We start from the raw sequence: 18,256 nt of genomic DNA, 5'->3' as shown, positions 1-18,256 counted from the left end.
CTAATGGTCAGGGGTCCCTTTACCTTTACCATATGTCAGCTATAGAAGCTGTGATATATTGCTGAGGGGAGCAGGAGAAAAGAAGATGAAAGCAAGTCTATGGCCCCCAGTTATTTCTACTTCTCTTCCAGAAAGCATGGTGAGGTACACTCTGGCACATTTTTAAAAATCCACCCAGACAGAAATTTTACCCCTGAAAGAGAGGACGTGTCCTGGAAAAAGAGGGCACATGGCAACCCGAGAAGGGAAAAGTCTCTTAGTCCTCCTAGAAAGTTATGGGGGGAAATGTGCGAGTAACTGAGCAGCTTGTGTGAAATGAGAATGAATGTGGTGTGGCCATCTTGCATGTTTTTCCTGGTCCTGAGGAATAGCTGCCTGGTGCTATTAGGCCATTACAGCATCTCTCCCTCACTTCCTGTGCATGTATATAAAATCAATATTGTATGATCTCCGCAATCAGGAGCAGCAGGACATGGCTACCTTCGCATGGCAAGAGTAAGAACTCTCCTTCGTCAGGTATTCTTTAGCTGTGATTCCTGCATTGAGGGGTTGAATCAAATGACCTGGTCTTGATCTACAGGGTGGCAATTTCAAAAGTCTTTATAAGGCCTTGCGCGCCATTTTTCTGGGTTCCTCCTCTCTCCTGCGGGTGAGGGAGCACCCTGTTGCAACAGATCAAAAAAGATCAAGATTACTAGCTTTGCTTCTCAATATTCTCTGGTTGGCCTGTTATTCTCTCCTACCAATAGGGAACCTATGTAAGGACTCTATATGGCTCTTGGATACCCCATAAGTGAAAAGGGCAATTTTTGTTTACAACACCTACACACTTGGGGTTTCTTCTTTTTAAATTTTATTACCCCCCCAAAAAAAACCCTTGGGTTCACCCTGAAATATATAGCTAAGCACCACAAACTAAGTGTCCGGGGGGGGGGGGGATGATCAATCCTACCTCTATAAGTGGGAGCACCATAGAGCTATCACTACTAATAATCAGAATATTTGTGATGACTATGGTTTTGCCATTTATTTTGGCCGGAGGCAGGAGGGAGGGAGCAAAGCATGACACCAAAATCCTGAACTGGAAATTTCATCCAGCTTCTGCCTCTCAAACTTTCAAGTCACACGCCCTAACTACTAACGGCGTTCTAAACTGTGGAAGTGGCCCTGATCATTTATTGCCATTGGCAGAGTTTAAATAACAAAAAACAGATAAATGAGATGTGACCATAAGGAGTAGGAATTTTTTTAAAAAAAGTTTAAGGATTAAGATGAAAGATAAGATTTTGGATGCTGCCCTGGATTCACAGTCAATTCCTTTGTACAGATAATTCCTTTGTACATTCAGGGAAGACAAACAGCAAGAAGGGAATTGTATGAGGGGGGTTGAAAAGGTGCTTAAGAGATGAGCCACAGCCTAATCATTAATTTTTCTCCCTGCCTCAGCTAACTTGGGTGTCTGTGTTATTAATTGCCAGGGCGGGTTCCAACAAGAGAGGGAGAGGGGAGAAAAAAACCCCTATTAGGAATCTCCTTTGATGACTTGGGTGCAAAGCATTTGGCTGCCACACAATTTTGACAGAGGGACCCTCAGGAGCCTGTGGTTAGAGACTGGAATTCAGGTTGTTGGGAATGAACCATAAATCAAAATGACATGAGAGGCTGGTCATCAGAAGATGAAGTTTCTTGCCCCCCCCCTTCACCCCACATCCCAATTTCCCCTCAGCCATTTTTTTTAGAGGTAATATGGTAGCCTCTCTCTCTATGGAAGACCTGTTGTGGTTTTTTAAAATGTATCTTAAACTTAAAAGGAACATGCTTTCTTTAAAAAAATCAAAATCAAAACTTTGATGGGTTAAAGCTTTCGAATGACATTCATTCAAAGACTTCGGCAAAGCTCTTTTTCATTTCAAAAAGATTGGGGAGAGGGGCCCACACATCACTCTTTCCAACTTGATTGTGCGTCTGCATCCCTTGGACAGAGTTAGTGGGAGCGATCTCTCAAAAGTGCTGACTAACAACATTAAAAGATTTGAATACTAGTTTCCTAAGAGGCAGACAGGAAAAAATAAAAGGTGCCCAAGATTGAAATGATCTCTTTTAAGTTTTAATCGGTTCAACCACAAGATCAATCGTCCAAAGAATTGGCTAAAGAATGAGTTCATTTAACCCAGAAATTAATCTGGGTGGGGAGGGGCAAAATTCTGGCCTGGGTGGTGTTAATTGAAGGGCAACATTCCTTTGCTCGTTAAGGTTTCCTCCCCCCCTCCATTCTGACGAGTTACCGTAACGGGATTCAAAAATGGTTATGCAAAGCAGTTTCTAAAAAAGATTTCAAATACCAAGAGGATGGAAAAGCGAAGCAGCTGGAGACGAGTGCGATGGTGGCGATGGGAGAAAAAAGATCCCTCCTCTCTGCTTGCCATCAAGCATTCTTGAAATATGGTGTTTCCTTTCAGCAATGTGGGATTTTAAAACTTTCAGTACAAGTTCTCGGGGCCGGGGGGGGGGGGAGAATGTGTCATTCCATTTTGATGAAGAGAAACAAGAGCTATTTTCTCATGGGAAAATCGGCCTGCATGCCTCACCACAAACAGCGACTCATCCCGTCCCCCTTGCTCATCACCGTCCTTACTCAAAAGCCGAGCGAGACCGTGACGGAGCGTTTTAAATATAGGATGGGCAAGGAGTCCACATACAGGCAACTGTTGAGATGTGAAGAAAGGGGGGTGTGCAGATTGGATCCTGTCACACTGCCCACCCACTCCCTGCAGGCCTAAGCCGAAATTTCTCAGAGGCAGGCCTCACCGAACCAATGTAACCTCAGTGGCTGCCAATTAAAGGTAAAGGGATCCCTGACCATAGGTCCAGTTGTGACCGACTCTGGGGTTGTGGCACTCATCTCGCTTTATTGGCTGAGGGAGCCGGCGTACAGCTTCTGGGTCATGTGGCCAGCAGGTCTAAGCCGCTTCTGGTGAACCAGAGGAACACACAGAAACTCCGTTTACCTTCCTGCCAGAGCGGTACCTATTTATCTACTTGCACTTTGACGTGCTTTCAAACTGGTTGGCAGGAGCTGGGACCAGGAGCTCACCCCGTTGTGGGGATTTGAACCGCCGACCTTCTGATCGGCAAGCCCTGGGCTCTGTGGTTTAACCCACTGCGCCACCCACGTCCCGTCTGCCAATTAGCAGCTCAAAATTAGAGGACAAAGCTGCCCATGGCTACTAACCCAAGTGGCTATGTTCTACCTGGGGAAAGTAAGCCTCTGAATGCCCGTTGCTGGAAACTCCAAGTGGGGAGAGTTGCTCATGTGCTCGGGTCCTAGGCTTCACCTAGGACAGGGGTCTGCAACCTTTAAGACAAAAAGAGCCACTTGGACCCATTTCCGAAGAAAAAACAACTGGGAGCCGCAAAACTCGTCATTATAAAAATAACTTTTTTGTCACTTTTTTATTATTTCTTTGTTTGACCCCTCAGAATTACTCCTCCTCATAGAAATAAACGTTAAATTAACAAGTTACCTTTTTGTGTGTGTGGGTGTTCTTCACTCCCCTTCAAAACAGTGACCAGCGTACATGCCCCCTTTCAACGCAGTGACCAGCGTACATACCGCTTACAATGTAGCAGGCAGGCGGGCAGGAAGGTGACGTCGGGATGGTGTGTGACTAACGCACGCACCGCCCCCATGCGACGTCACAGCCAGTACAGCGCCTGCCACAGTGGGGAGTGTCGGGGCGCACAATGCGCCTCCTCCCCTCGCTAGTATCCGCCCTGGAGCCGCGGCAAAGGTGTAAAAGAGCCACATGCGGCTCCGGAGCCGCGGGTTGCAGACCCCTGACCTAGGGGCACCTGGTTGGCTATTGCGAGAACAGAATGCTGAATTAGGTGGTCCAAGCCGGCCTCTTCTGATGTTCTTAGCTGCTTGGGGCAGGTTGCTGCTATTTAAACACACAGCATGAAACTCGATTTAAAAGAAATGACAGTGGAGAGGCTAGGGTGGGTCTTAAAAACATCTCTCTCAGGTGTCAAAAGACCAGGGGAAAGAGGTGCTTTTGCCATCGTACGATGGAAACTTCCCAATGAAGGTGCCAGGGGGACCTCGGTGGGTAGGAAATTCCACAATTTAGGGGCTGCCCCAGAGAGTTCCCTCTCTCAGGCTGCCACTGGTAGAGCTACTGAGGGTGTGGGGACTCTTGGCGATCGTTATGGCTAATTATTAATAACTTGCAATTGTAATTATAACTGTGATATTAATGATAGTGACACCATCTTTCTCCCCTGGACAGCAGAATTACTTCCCCCTTGAAATTATGCATGTTTCTTATCTTTGGATCCTGACTACAGTGGTACCTCTGGTTACGTACTTAATTCGTTCCGGAGGTCCGTTCTTAAGCTGAAATTGTTCTTAACCTGAAGCACCACTTTAGCTAATGCAGTCTCCTGCTGCCGCTGCGCAATTTCTGTTCTTATCCTGAAGCAAAGTTCTTAACCCAAGGTACTATTTCTGGGCTAGCAGAGTCTGTAACCTGAAGTGTATGTAACCTGAAGCATATGTAACCCGAGGTACCACTGTATGTAAAATTATGCACGGGAAGCAGATGTGCATGATTGCTCGGGTAAAAAGTCAGAATGACTTATGGGACTAAAGCAAACATGCATTAAAAAATAATAATAATAATTGGCACAATATTTCGGCTTCTGCAGAGATCTTCCCGGAGCAAAATCTGGCTGAATTCAGTGCCTCCCCGGAGTTCCTGTTTGCACCCCCCCTCCAGAGGTTCTGTCTAAGCACCGCCAGCACTTCTGGGAACAAGAGACCCCGCGGGCACTAGGTCACTATCACAGACGGGGCGGAAGTGATTTCCGAGCTTTCCATGCCGGCGTGGAGCGCTCCAGGAAGCCTCAGCCTATTGTGAACAGCGCGACAACTAGAGAGAGGAAGTGGCTGAAAAATCACGGAGGAAGCCCACGAGACAGATGGAAGTCGCAAAAACAATTCACATACCAAGAGAGAGGGAGAGAGGGGGGGGAACAGGCTAGGTTTCAAGACTTTTAAATCATGTTCCGGATCCTCTCTCTCAGTCCAAGCCAACCCCTCTCCAACCCCTCATCAGTAACCCGACCTCCGCAACGGACAACGCCAGCGATTAGCACAAGCCAGTTTTGCAACGCAGATGTGCAAAGTTAAGAACAAGATCCGGCATGCAGGAGAGTAAATCTAAGTCACTGCAGAACTTGCTTGAGAAAAGAGAGGAAAAGCTCACACAGAGAGACAGCAAGAATGAAAGATGTGTCCCTAATGCTTAATACGGGCTAAAGCTTAGAATTGTAGTGCTTGCCAATCAGAAGGTCGGCGGTTCGAATCCCCGTGACGGGGTGAGCTTCCGTTGCTCGGTCCCTGCTCCTGCCAACCTAGCAGTTCAAAAGCACGAAGTGCAAGTAGATAAATAGGTACCGCTCCGGTGGGAAGGTAAACGGCGTTTCCATGCGCTGCTCTGGCTCGCCAGAAGCGGCTTAGTCATGCTGGCCACATGACCTGGAAGCTGTACGCCGGCTCCCTCAGCCAATAAAGCGAGATGAGCACCGCAACCCCAGAGTCGGCCACGACTAGACCTAATGGTCAGGGGCCCCTTTACCTTTACCTAATTTTTACCCAGAGTCAACCCTTTGAAATGGACAGATCTGAGTTAGCCACGTTCTCTTCCTAAGCATTTTGTTAAATGGGTTAGCAAAATAATTCAATCCAACTCCTCTCGATTTCCCATTCAGCTGACAGAACACTATGGGGTTTATTCTATTATTTTTATTTTTAAGAGGGGAGGAATTGGTGCTACACCCTCACAGTTGTGCTCTTCCACATGATATTTTGGGGCGCTGCCCTGGCTCTTCTCCTAGCCTTTATTAACAGGAGGAATGCTTTAGGAGGTGCAGGCAACACCCACGATGGAGGCACAGACGTGCAACTCAATGCAGATGTCTGGTAAACACACAACCACAGCTTTTAGAATTACGTTTTGTTACACTTTATATTTTTTTGGTATTGGGTGCAAGCCACATCCTTATTTTTTAAAAAACAACAACAGCAATGCTATGGATTGCACCTGCTTTGCTTTGAGATTTGTTTTTATTTTTTATAGTTGGGAATGGGTGGGGTTCAGTAAGGTGCGATGGGACACTTGGAAGAGAGAAGCACATTGTTTCTCGAAACCAAGAGCAGCACTCCCAAGGGTCACCGTGTCCTCTGGGGCTTTCTGCCGCCCCTCCTGACTCCTCTTCCAAAGAATTAGGAAAGAAAACCGATTCCTGAGAAAAGAGGAAACAGCCCGCAAAACAATTGCGCAACTCGACTGGCACAAACCCTGAAAGGAGTTTGGCAGAATACAGAGCATGAAACGGGCCGGTGCGCTTTAACGGGGGACCCTATCCAGTGCACAAAAACCTGCCTTCTACCAAGTTAGGCTATTGGTCCATCTAGCTCAGTACTGTCTACACTGACTGGCAGTGTCTCTCCAGGGTTTCAGGCAATCCCAGCCCTACATGGAGCTGCCATTGAGGATTGAACCGGGGACTTTTGGCCTGCAAGGCAGATGCACTTTATCACTGAGCTACATCCCTGTCCCCATCAGAAACTCATCGCCTCTACTTTTGACTCCAAGATGAGAAAAGCACTTTGCACATGGACCTTTTTTAAAAATAAAAGCTCTGAAGTACTTTGATTTCTAAAAACAAGGCAGTGGCAGCTCTGCTTGCACCCTGGCATTAGAGACAGGCTCCTCCGCTACAGTGGGCGTTTGTCTCTTCCTTGCCCTCCTTTTTTTTGGGGGGGCATGACCCCTTCAGGTGGCATGGAAATCATCTGGGTACCACAATGGCTCTGGGGTCATATCGGTTGTGAATTAGCAGTGGCTCGGCAGCCTATCTCCCTCGGCCAGTGCTGCTGCACACGAGCAAAAACTAAAAATAAACACATCAAGAAGACCGAACTCTAGGAAAAGTAGCAAAGCCACAGCTTAATTCAGCCAGGCAATCTGATTTCAAATGGTTGCAATGCCAGCAGAATCTCTCGCAAGAGGCTTCTGGGCAAGGCTGGGGAGTTGGGCAGCCAAGGGGTGGAGCTGGCGATCACTTGAGGATGGCGCCCGTGATGGAGGCACGGGTGTCACGAATTTGGCAAAGGCGAGGTTTGACTCCGCTGGGCTGCAGCTGCTAAGATGTGGGGATTTACCAGCGTGGTATTAGGGCAGGCGCAATCTGTGCTGTTGGTTGTCACAGCCAAGACACACAGTTGCAGATGTGCATCTTAAAAAGCATGCTCTCCAGAAAGCTGCTACTTTTTTTGGTTTTTGATATGCCGGAAGCCACCTGGAACAGGCAGGAAACAGAGGGCTCCCCCGCACGTTTCAAACAGGGAATGTGATACGAAAGGGGCTCGTGGTACAAAGGAGGCTGGCATAAAGCTGGAGGGTTTTTCGTGACTGCTGTAGCCTCTCACTCCAAGCCAACAAAAGCAGGCCACAAAAAGAAATGCAGGCGCGCTTGTCATATATTATAATGATGCATGAAATCCCATTCAGCAGTTCAGTACAGTACTATTGACTTGGAATATTTCTCATAGTTCATCTCAGTAATTCCTTACACTAGCCCAGTCATGTTAAGGCACAGAAGTATTAAACCCGAAATGTGGGTGAGCGGACCAAGGCTGAGCAAGAGACCTGGATCAGCCATAGAGCGCCTGCTTTGCATACAAAAGGCTCCAGGTACAATCCCCTGTACCGCTTACCAGCGGGAAGGTAAACGGCGTTCCGTGTGCGGCTCTGGCTCGCCAGAGCAGCGTTGTCACGCTGGCCACGTGACCCGGAAGTGTCTTCGGACAGCGCTGGCCCCCGGCCAATAGATGTGAGATGGGCGCACAAACCCCAGAGTCTGGCAAGACTGGCCCGTTCGGGCAGGGGTACCTTTACCTTTTTACAATCCCCTGTATCACCAGGTGGGATTGAGGAAGCCCCTGTCTGAATACCTGGAAACTCGCTGCAAGTCTGCGTGGACAATATTGAGCTAGATGGACTAGTGTTCTGGTTCAGTATAAAGCAGCTTCCTTTGTTCTTATGTTTTCAATGTCTGGGCTTCCTCTCTAGAGGCAAGAGAAGGTGAAAGTGCCCCTGAGCACATGCAGAGTGCACTTCCAGCACCGCTAAGTGTGAAGAGTGCCCCCCCCCACATACCAGGGGAAAGAGGCAAGTCTCGCCTTCCTCGTTCGCAGGCCATGAGTTGTCCGTTTCAGGGACATTCAACTTCCATGATTCTATGATTCAACATGTTGCTTGCGGAGTTCGTATGCTAAGAAGCAAATCAAAAGCAAAACTACGAGAGCAAAGCGTGAGGTTTTTTTGTCACCAATGACCAGGACAACGGTGCCATCTAGCGTCTGCTTTAAACAACACAGCAAGAACAAAAGTTTGTTGGGAAATTGTAATCCAACTTCATATGGGTTTTTTTTCTTTTAAAGGACGACTCTTTCAAATCTTGGTGAGCTCACAGAGCCCCCAAGCGGTGGATTTGGGCAGAACTCTTTCATGCAGAACCAAAAGCCACGAAAGCAACTAACAGGCTAAGAGGAGCGGTTTTACTGAACCACAATCAGTAAGCAGCTGGTTTGGGTATTTTTTGCCCAACACAGAACTCTTCATTTCCAACCATTTCCCCCCCTACGTGTCTGAAGCTAGCAGTCCACTTCCACCCAAAAGAGAAGCCCCAAAGGAGGTTTTTGTTTCACCTCATTTTGATAATTCAGTTCCTGGGAGTAGATAAGGACTTGTATTCTTATGTTGTGAAGGGCCCCAAGATCTATGGATGAAGGGTGGTATACAAAATAAAGAGATGATGTTCAGAAAAAACGCAGGAAATTTGATTGCAAACTGGGGGGACATCCCTGTATTTGAAAGTCAGAGTTGGCAGAGACCATGAGGGTCAGCTAGCCCAACACCTTGCAATGCAGGAATCCCCCATATTAGGGCTTGAACCCACAACTCTGAAACTCTGAGATTAAGAGTCTCATGCTTTACCGACTGAGCTATCCCAGAAAACCATCTCTGTTAAGTGGAACAGCAAGAATGAAAGGCGACGTGAAACTTCAGGGTGGGGGATGAACAGCTAGCAGCCCACAAAGCCACTTTGTCTCCTGTACAGTGGTACCTCGGGTTACATACGCTTCAGGTTACAGACTCCACTAACCCAGAAATAGTGCTTCAGGTTAAGAACTTTGCTTCAGGTTAAGAACAGAAATCGTGCTCTGGCGGTGCGGCGGCAGCAAGAGGCCCCATTAGCTAAAGTGGTGCTTCAGGTTAAGAACAGTTTCAGGTTACGAACGGACCTCCGGAACGAATTAAGTACTTAACCCGAGGTACCACTGTACATGGAAGCAGAATTTGGGACCTGTAAGGGCCTCGGCCTGCAACAGACCTGAGTTTATTCATAAGGCCGCGTCTCTCTTAGAGCGTAAAAAATAAAGCTAGTAGGAAGGTGGAATAATTAAGGGAGCGTGGAATGTTGGAGGTTTTGATTTCAGCAATGTTGCTTTTACCGTGTTTTCTCCTGTGCAGTCACTTCCTTGTGGTTTCTTATTAACCGGGTTGCAACAACTTCCTGATCGCAATAAAAAGCTGCTAGCGCCATGTATAATTGGAACACCACGTTGATCAGTTCAGAACAGGTTCTGGTTGATGGGGTCTTTTCCAGTGCCATTGCCTTGCCTTAACAAGCAGAGTATTGGACAGACCTTTACTTTAATCACAATGTGAATGCTGAATTTTCTTCCACATGTAGTATCTAGCAACTATTACGGAATAAGGATTCCGTAGCTTAGGGGCAGGCCACACGCTCTGCAGGCAGAAGGTGCCTAGTATAATCCTCAGCATTTCCAAGGAGGGCTGGGACCCTGGAGAGTTACTGCTAGTCAGTGCAGACAATAATGTACTACCTGGACCAATGGGTTGACTTGATATAAGATACACTCAGAGAAGACCCATTGTAATCACTTGGCATTAGGGTGGGACAATGTATCAAGACATCATCCACATTGAAGTCCACTTTGAAGTCCACATTGTGCTAACAGTTTCATAGTATTTGACATGGCAATATATTGCAAATGTATTTATGTATATATGTGTATATGTATATGAATACATATATGTATTTATATATGTATACAGTGGTACCCCGCAAGACGAATGCCTCGCAAGACGGAAAACCCGCAAGACGAAAGGGTTTTCTGTTTTGGAGGCGCTTCGCAAGACGAATTTCCCTATGGGCTTGCTTCGCAAGACGAAAGCCCATAGGGAAATCTCCGGGGACCTCTTTTAAATGCTGGTGGTGGGGAGCAAAGCCTTTCCCCCCCTCCGGCCTTCAGAAGAGGTCCAGGAAGGCTGGCGGGGGGCGAAAGGCTTTGCTCCCCCCTGCCTGCCTTCCCGGGAGAGCGGAGAAAGGCAGCGTCTTTCTCCGCTGTCCCAGACGGCTTTTGAAGGCAGGCGGGGGGGGGGAGACTTTCGCCCCCCGCCAGCCTTCAGAAGAGGTCCTGGACCTCTTCTGAAGGCCGGCGGGGGGCAAAAGTCTTTGCTCCCCCCTGCCTGCCTTCCCGGGGCAGCGGAGACTTCTCTGCTCTCCCGGGCGATCTTAAAATGCTGGCGGGCGGCAGCGAAGCCTTCGCTGCCGACCCCCAGCATTTTAAAAGCCCCCGGGGCAGCGGAGACTTCTCTGCTGTCCCGGGCGATCTTAAAATGCTGGCGGGCGGCAGCGAAGCTTTCGCTGCCACCCACCAGCATTTTAAAATCGCCCCGGGACAGCGGGGGCTTTTAAAATGCTGGCGGTCGGCAGCAAAGCCCTCCTGTCCCCGGAGCTTGCGGGGTGGGAGGTGGGGAGAAGGGCTTTTCTTCCCACCCCCAGCCTTCAGAAAAGGTCGGGGGACAGACTGTCCCCGGACCTGGTCTGAAGGCGGTTTCCCTAGGAACGCATTAATTGATTTTCAATGCATTCCTATGGGAAACCGTGCTTCGCAAGACGAAAAACTCGCAAGGAGAAAAAACTTGCGGAACGAATTAATTTCGTCTTGCGAGGCACCACTGTATATATACAGTGGTGCCCCGCAAGACGAATGCCTCGCAAGACGGAAAACTCGCTAGACGAAAGAGTTTTCCGTTTTGAAGGTGCTTCGCAAAACGAATTTCCTATGAGCTTGCTTCGCAAGACGACAATGTCTTGCGAGTTCCTGCTGGTTTTCCCCCCTCCACCCCCTTTTTCTAAGCAGCTAAGCCGCTTATCAGCTGATCCGATCAGCAGATAAGCCGCTAAAAGCTGCTAAAAGCCGCTAATAGCGCTAATCTGCTAATCCGTCAATGGGCTTGCTTCGCAAGACGAAAAAACCGCTAGACGAAGAGAATCACAGAACGGATTCTTTTCGTCTTGCGAGGCACCACTGTATATAAATGTATATATGCACAATATATCACATATGTGTGCTATGTAAAAAAATAGAGATTTGTGGGGGAAACTGTGAAGCCAGTCATTGCTTCTCTCATGATTCCTGCTGCCCCTGTTGCTCTGTACTACAAAATAATAGTTGTAACAGTATGTTAAAGGTAAATAAAATCTTGTAGGTTTTAGACCCCTAAGTAGTAGCAGTTGCCAGAACATTAAGCCGTTCACCTCTACACAGTTCCAGCCTGATTTTAGACATCGTGATATATTGGTATATCGCGAGGTTTAGAAGGTGATATATCATGATGTTGAAAACCAGACATCGCTCAGCCCAGCCAAGCATGGATAAGAGGTCCGTTGATTTCAATGAGCCTAACTGCAGTTGCAGAATTTATTTATTTCATTTACTCCTAAGACGGCTGTTCATAGAATCATAGAATCATAGAGTTGGAAGAGACCACAAGGGCCATCGAGTCCAACCCCCTGTCAAGCAGGAAACACCATCAGGCATAAATAGGTCCCAAAGCTGTTGACAGAACTGTCAACAAAACCATTCCACCAGTCCAATAACATGATATATAAAACAATAAAAACCACACGTAAAAAACAAAACAAAATAGGCACAATGCGACTTAATATGCCTTCTGTGGGGGAGAAAAAAGTTCAACAGAGGTGGAGGCCTGTTTGATCTCAGCCAGTTTCTTCATCCCTGCATTATTCAAACCTCTGCTGTTGTTTCAAACGGCCACCTTTTCCCTCTCACTCTCTCTCCATCCCTGTTTTATTCAAACTTTCCCCCGTTCAGTGTCTCCCCCTTCTCAATATACTCTTACTATTCCATTCCTCGGCTGCCTCATGTGAAAGAGGTGCAGAGCTCTCAAATATTCCAAAGGATGTGGATTCCTCAACTATTCCCTAGTATTTCACTCAAACTTCTGTTGTTGTTTAACACTGCCATTTCCCCTTCAATTTTTTGCATCTTTGCTTAAACTTTTGTTTCAAACCACCACCCTCCCTCCCTCAGTGTCTGTCCTTCTCTTCTTGCTTCCATGCCACAGCCCTGCTTTTGTGGAATAAATCTTCACTTTTGCTCCCTTATCCTGCCCTGACTTCATCCATATCTACCACCAAGATGAGGCACTACAAATCCTCCAATGGCCGTGCGGTAACATTCTTACATTTTTATTACATGAAGCAGAGGTTTTCAACCCTTTTGAGTCCACGGCTCCCTTGACCAACTACATTCTTTCTGCGGCACCCCTGTGGGGCTCAGGAGCCCAGTTATGTCCCTCCTTGCCTGCAGAGCTGACAGCTCCTCACCCTTTTTCAAATGCCCTCCCTTGTGGAGTGCTCCTTCAGCCTCCTCTCCTCTCCCTTCTCCTTGGGAGTCCTCTGGGCGGCTGCTGCCGCTGGTCTCTGAGCTGCTCTCCCCTGCCCCAAAGACAGGTGCCTCCTCAGGTCACCCCACAGGGGCCTGGGAAGAGGATGCCCCCAGCCTTGGTGGCCTAATGGAGCCTGGCCAAAGGTGAACGTGAGGCTTCACAAGCCCTGGGGAGGCATAGATGCGAGAGGGCATCAGAGGAGGGAGGGAAGGAAAGAGGGACAGAGGCCAGGGTTGCTCACAGAACCCCTGACCATCATTCAAGGCACCCCAGGGTGGTCGAAAACCACTGACATAGAGATAAAAACAACCCTGAGAGTACACTGGGAGTGGCCGCTGGGACCGCATAACACCGGTCCTGAGAGATTTGCATTGGCTCCCAGTACGTTTCCGAGCACAATTCAAAGCCTTGGCGCTGACCTTTAAAGCCCTAAACAGCCTCCGTCCTGTATACCTGAAGGAGCGTCTGCACCCCCGGCATTCAGCCCAGACACTGAGGTCCAGCTTCAAGGGCCTTCCGGCGGTTCCCTCCCACGAGAACTGAGGTTACAGGGAACCAGGCAGAGGGCCCTCTCAGTGGTGGCGCCTGCCCTGTGGAACGCCCTGCAACCAGATGTCAAGGAAATAAGCAGCTATCTCATTTTTAAAAGACATCTGTAGGCAGCCCTGTTTAGGGAAGTTTTTAATATTTACCATATTTTTCGCCCCATAGGGCGCACCAGCCCATAGAGCACATCTAGTTTTTTATCCCCCCCCCAAGCGCGGGGCTGGGGCGGGGGAAGCCCGACCTTCCCCCGACCCCAGCCCCCAGAACAGGCTGCTATCCGCAAGCCGTGGGAGCCCGGCGGGAAGTTGCGCCGGTCTCCCCAGCCTTGCGGATATCTGCCCGAAGCCCGGGGCGTGCTCATCAGCGCGCCCCAGGCTTTGGGATGCAGGCAGCTCTCCGCAAGCGTTGGGAGACCGGCGCGACTTCCCGCCGGGCTCCCACGGCTTGCGGGAAGCTGCCCGAAGCCCGGGGTGCAGATAGCTTCCTGAAGCCTGGAGAGCGAGAGGGGTCGGTGCGCACTGACCCCTCTTGCTCTCCAGGTTTCAGCGAAAGCCTGCATTCGCCCCATAGGACGCACACACATTTCCCCTTCATTTTTGGAGGGGAAAAAGTGCGTCCTATAGGGTGAAAAATACTGTAATGCTGTACAGTGGTGCCCTGCAAGACGAATGCCTCGCAAGATGGAAAACTCGCTAGATGAAAGAGTTTTCCGTTTTGGAGGTGCTTCGCAAAACGAATCTCCTATGGGCTTGCTTCGCAAGACGACAATGTCTTGCGAGTTCCTGCGGTCCCCTCCCTTTTCTAAGCCACTTATCAGCTGATCCGATAAGCCGATAAGCCGCTAAAAGCGCTAATCCGCTAATCCGTCAATGGGCTTGCTTCGCAAGACGAAAAAACCGCTAGACGAAGAGAATCACAGAACGGATTCTTTTCGTCTTGCGAGGCACCACTGTATTGTTTTTAACACTCGATTGGGAGCCACCCAGAGCGGCTGGGGAAACTCAGCCAGATGGGCGGGCTATAAATAAATTATTATTATTATTATTATTATTATTATTATTATTATTATTACACCCACCCGTGGAGTCACTCATAAGTCACACGTGTTCTCTCTCTCTCTCTCTCTCTCTCTCTCACTCTCTCACTCTCTCGCTTACCAAGTAGAGCAGAAAGGTGTGAAGACCCGTTCCAAGTCCCACTGAGGACAGAATGCCTAAGCCTACCCAGTAGGCACACCATAAGAGCTTCTTCTCCAAATAATGCACATACTAAGAGAAAAGAGGGTGGGGGAGAGAGAATAAAAGGTTACACTTTCACAAGAAGGTGCAATGCTTATTAAATCCTTCTACAGCATGCCACTGAAAAGCAAGTAAAAACACACAGACATTTCGAAAAATTACTTTAAAACCAGTTTTAAGGATGTGTCATATGACTGGCGCTGCCTGAACGCCTGAGAAAGACAACCATTTCCATGGCGCCAAAAGGTCGGTGCTGGGTGGGTCTCCCTGGGGAGAGCACACCTTAAAGGGGATGGGGAGCTCTTATTGTGAGACAATAGCACACATCAAAAATAAAACAGAATTCTGTGCAGTTCAGAGAAAAGGAGGGCAGCGGCAAATTTAAAAACCTGCAGTGCACAATGCTTTGCCATTTGGTGCTAATGCAGAATTTTGAGTCCTGCCTGGGCTGGGAACCTCTTAAGGCAAGGGTGGGGAAGCTGTGGGCCCCTCCAGACATTGTTGACTCCAATTCCCATCACTCCCAACGTGGCAAAAGGTCAAGGATAATAGAGATTGCAGTCTGGCAACATCTGGAGAGCCACAGGTCCCCTAACCCCCACTTCAGGTGCTGACATCTGCTCCCAGAAAGCCAGATCTGGAGGAAGAACCAAAAAGCCAAAGGCCAGCACACAGAGAGGTGAACCTCACATGGGTGCTAGGAAAAGCAATTATTTTACTTATTTCTATATCAAAAATTCCAATTGCCCAACAGGTTTCAATTTCAGCATGCATATCATCAGAATGCAACTGTCACTTCTCTAAGTCCCTAACGGGACGTTTTTCAAAGTTTGATGTTTTATTATGTTTTCATAGGTGTTGGAAGCTGCCCAGAATGGCTGGGGAAACCCAGTCAGATGAGCAGGGTATAAATAATAAAATTATTGTTATTGTCAGGAGTCTGGCTGTTGGATCAGGCCAGTCAACTGCCTAGTCCAGAATCCTGTTCTCACAGTGGCCAGCCAAGAAAAACCCGCATACAGGACTTGAGCACCTTCTCCCTACTGGTGATTCCTAGAAAGTGGCCTTCGGGAGAAGTAGAACACAGCCATTGTGAATTTGGTGGGAGCAGATTCCATAGCTTTAACTGGGAGCACTATCACTTAGACAGAGAAGAAATTCCTTATTTGGAGGATACAAAGCGACTGTCTCTTCCACTGATGCCCATTGTCCAATTCTGGGCATTTTTTCTTTCTTTTTTTTAACCTGCTGGCCTACCGAGAGAACACATGCAAGCCCTCTGCACGTCCTGAAAGCGCTAGGCCCTGTTTGATATGTAGCGTTACCTGTTGATGTGCGCCTTCGATATAATACGCGGATGTAAGCAGTGCCAGCAGCAGTAAGAGAGACACCACGATCCTTCGGCGATGCCACAATCTTGGGAGGGGGGAAATAAATAAACTGCTCTTAGAATAGAAGGACCACACTGACACACACTGGTACCTCCCTCCCTGCCCCATTCATATTCATATTTCAGCCATAACAACAACAACAATTAAGGGAGCTGGGCATGTTTAGCCTGGAGAAGAGGAGGTTAAGAGGTGATATGATAGCCATGTTCAAATATATAAAAGGATGTCACATAGAGGAGGGAGAAAGGTTGTTTTCTGCTGCTCCAGAGAAGCGGACACGGAGCAATGGATCCAAACTACAAGAAAGAAGATTCCACCTAAACATTAGGAAGAACTTCCTGACAGTAAGAGCTGTTCGACAGTGGAATTTGCTGCCAAGGAGTGTGGTGGAGTCTCCTTCTTTGGAGGTCTTTAAGCAGAGGCTTGACAACCATATGTCAGGAGTGCTCTGATGGTGTTTCCTGCTTGGCAGGGGGTTGGACTCGATGGCCCTTGTGGTCTCTTCCAACTCTATGATTCTATTATTTTTATTATTATTAATACTCCACCCATCTGACTGAGTTGCCCCAGCCACTCTGGGCGGCTGAACCTGATAACCCCCCTCCCCCAGCGAGCCCATAGGAATATAGGAAGCTGCCTTGTATTGATCCAGACAAGCTATTCCTAAGAATTATAACGCAATATTCCAGAACAGGCTCCTGAGATCTTTCGAATTTGCAGGAGACACCCCCCCCCCAACAATTATGTACCATGACAAAGGTGCAGTTCTTTCGCCATGGGTTGGATCCTACCCCATTCCATTAGGTGCACCACATTCTAGCGTCAGGGGAAGGGAGAGAAAAAAATCTCCGACCTCTTGGACTAAATCAGGACACAATAAAATCTAGGCTTTGATAAAGGAGGTAAAGGCAGAGGGGAGGGGAGCTGGGGGTGGGGGCTAGTGAGTGCCTTTCAACTGGACCCAGACCCATTTGGGAGAGGAGGAGACACCCGATTTTGGGACCCCGTGGTTTAAGAGTAAAAAGTTAAGGAGAAGTAGGCCTTTACTTTATGGTCAATTCTTTCAAGTTTAATAATGTTTCCAGGAAAAAATACTGCAAGGTAATGAGTGGCTTCTTCCAGAGGACGATATCCAGGCGCGCTTCTCGTTCTCTCTTCTTCTGTTCGCTTGACGGAGAAGGCTCTGCAAAGAGGAAGGAGGGGGTGGAGGAAAAGGGGAGAGAGAAGAGCTATGAGAAACGGCAAGCATTGTCAGCCCTGTGAAAGATTTCACCCTCCGAGTGAAACGAGGAAATTCCCTTCTGGGTATGAACCCAATGTGAGGCCATCGACAGCCCTGGGGGATTCCTCACCCACCAGATGGTTGCTCAGCTGGTTGCTTGTTCCAAAAAGCAAAAGGGCTAATACAGGGGCGGAGAAGTGGAGGTCTTGGGGGTCAAATGCTAACCTCCAGATCATTCTGCCTGGCCGCTTGGAACTCTCTCAAAAGCACACCCCCAAATGGTCTTGCTCTCAGCCCTCCTTGAATGTTTTTGCCTGGCTGGAATGTGCCCTTGAACTCTGATCATGCTTCTTGTCTGCCTGCATAGCATGGACCATAGAGAGAGGTGTTTGTGGGAGCAGGTGGTATAGAAAAGCAAGAAGAGAACGCATTGCGCAAAATAAGACTGGCTAAGCAGCACTTCTTCAGCTTATATAACAAAAACAGGTTGCAGTGTTCAGCTTTTTTGGGCACAAAGTGCTATGTGACTTCATAGCCTGTAGCACCGAGTAGACACAGCCTGGTCCTGAAAGCCTTTTCAAATGGGTTTTCAAAATAGGCTTGTGGCTCGATTTGCATTTTATTGCAAAATGGGTAAGGAAGGGGGGGCGCTTTAGCTCAGTGGAGGAGCATCTGCTTTGCATGCAGGTTCAATTGCCGGAATCTCCAGGTAGGGCTGGAAAGACCTCTGCTTGACATCTTGGGAGAGCCCCTGCCAGCCAGTGTTGACAGAACTGAGCTAGAATCAACCCAGTGGCCTGAATCTGTGTCAGTCAGTTTGCCATGTTGCTGGACTCCAGCTCACATCAGCCTCAGAGGATGAGATAACATCAAAGACCCCAAAAACTGCTATCAAGTACAGCAGGACAGTGCTGAGATAAATCAGGGGTGGGGAATCTACCTGAAGTTTGATTTTATAGTTTTAACTGATTTCTTGTATTGCATCTTTATAGTTAAGCAGTACAT

General features: G+C 48.2%; 1 protein-coding gene across 4 annotated transcripts in view; it reads right to left on the bottom strand.

The window, feature by feature from the left end:
• The window catches only part of VMP1 (vacuole membrane protein 1), a 117,983-nt gene that overhangs the window by 76,362 nt on the left and 23,365 nt on the right, over positions 1 to 18,256 (bottom strand). For all 4 annotated transcript variants that reach the window (XM_082201898.1, XM_082201901.1, XM_082201900.1 and 1 more), the window contains exons 3-5: positions 17,077 to 17,212; positions 15,964 to 16,054; positions 14,558 to 14,668 (exon numbers count right to left, since the gene is read on the bottom strand). In XM_082201898.1, coding sequence (XP_082058024.1) covers positions 14,558 to 14,668; positions 15,964 to 16,054; positions 17,077 to 17,212 — 338 coding nt within the window. The remainder of the gene's footprint in view (positions 1 to 14,557; positions 14,669 to 15,963; positions 16,055 to 17,076; positions 17,213 to 18,256) is intronic.

The sequence above is a fragment of the Podarcis vaucheri genome (genome assembly GCF_965113315.1).
Source record: "Podarcis vaucheri genome assembly, chromosome: 15".
Taxonomy (NCBI): domain Eukaryota; kingdom Metazoa; phylum Chordata; class Lepidosauria; order Squamata; family Lacertidae; genus Podarcis; species Podarcis vaucheri.
Note: the sequence above shows the minus strand (reverse complement) of the source record. Positions and strands in the feature narration are given on the sequence as shown.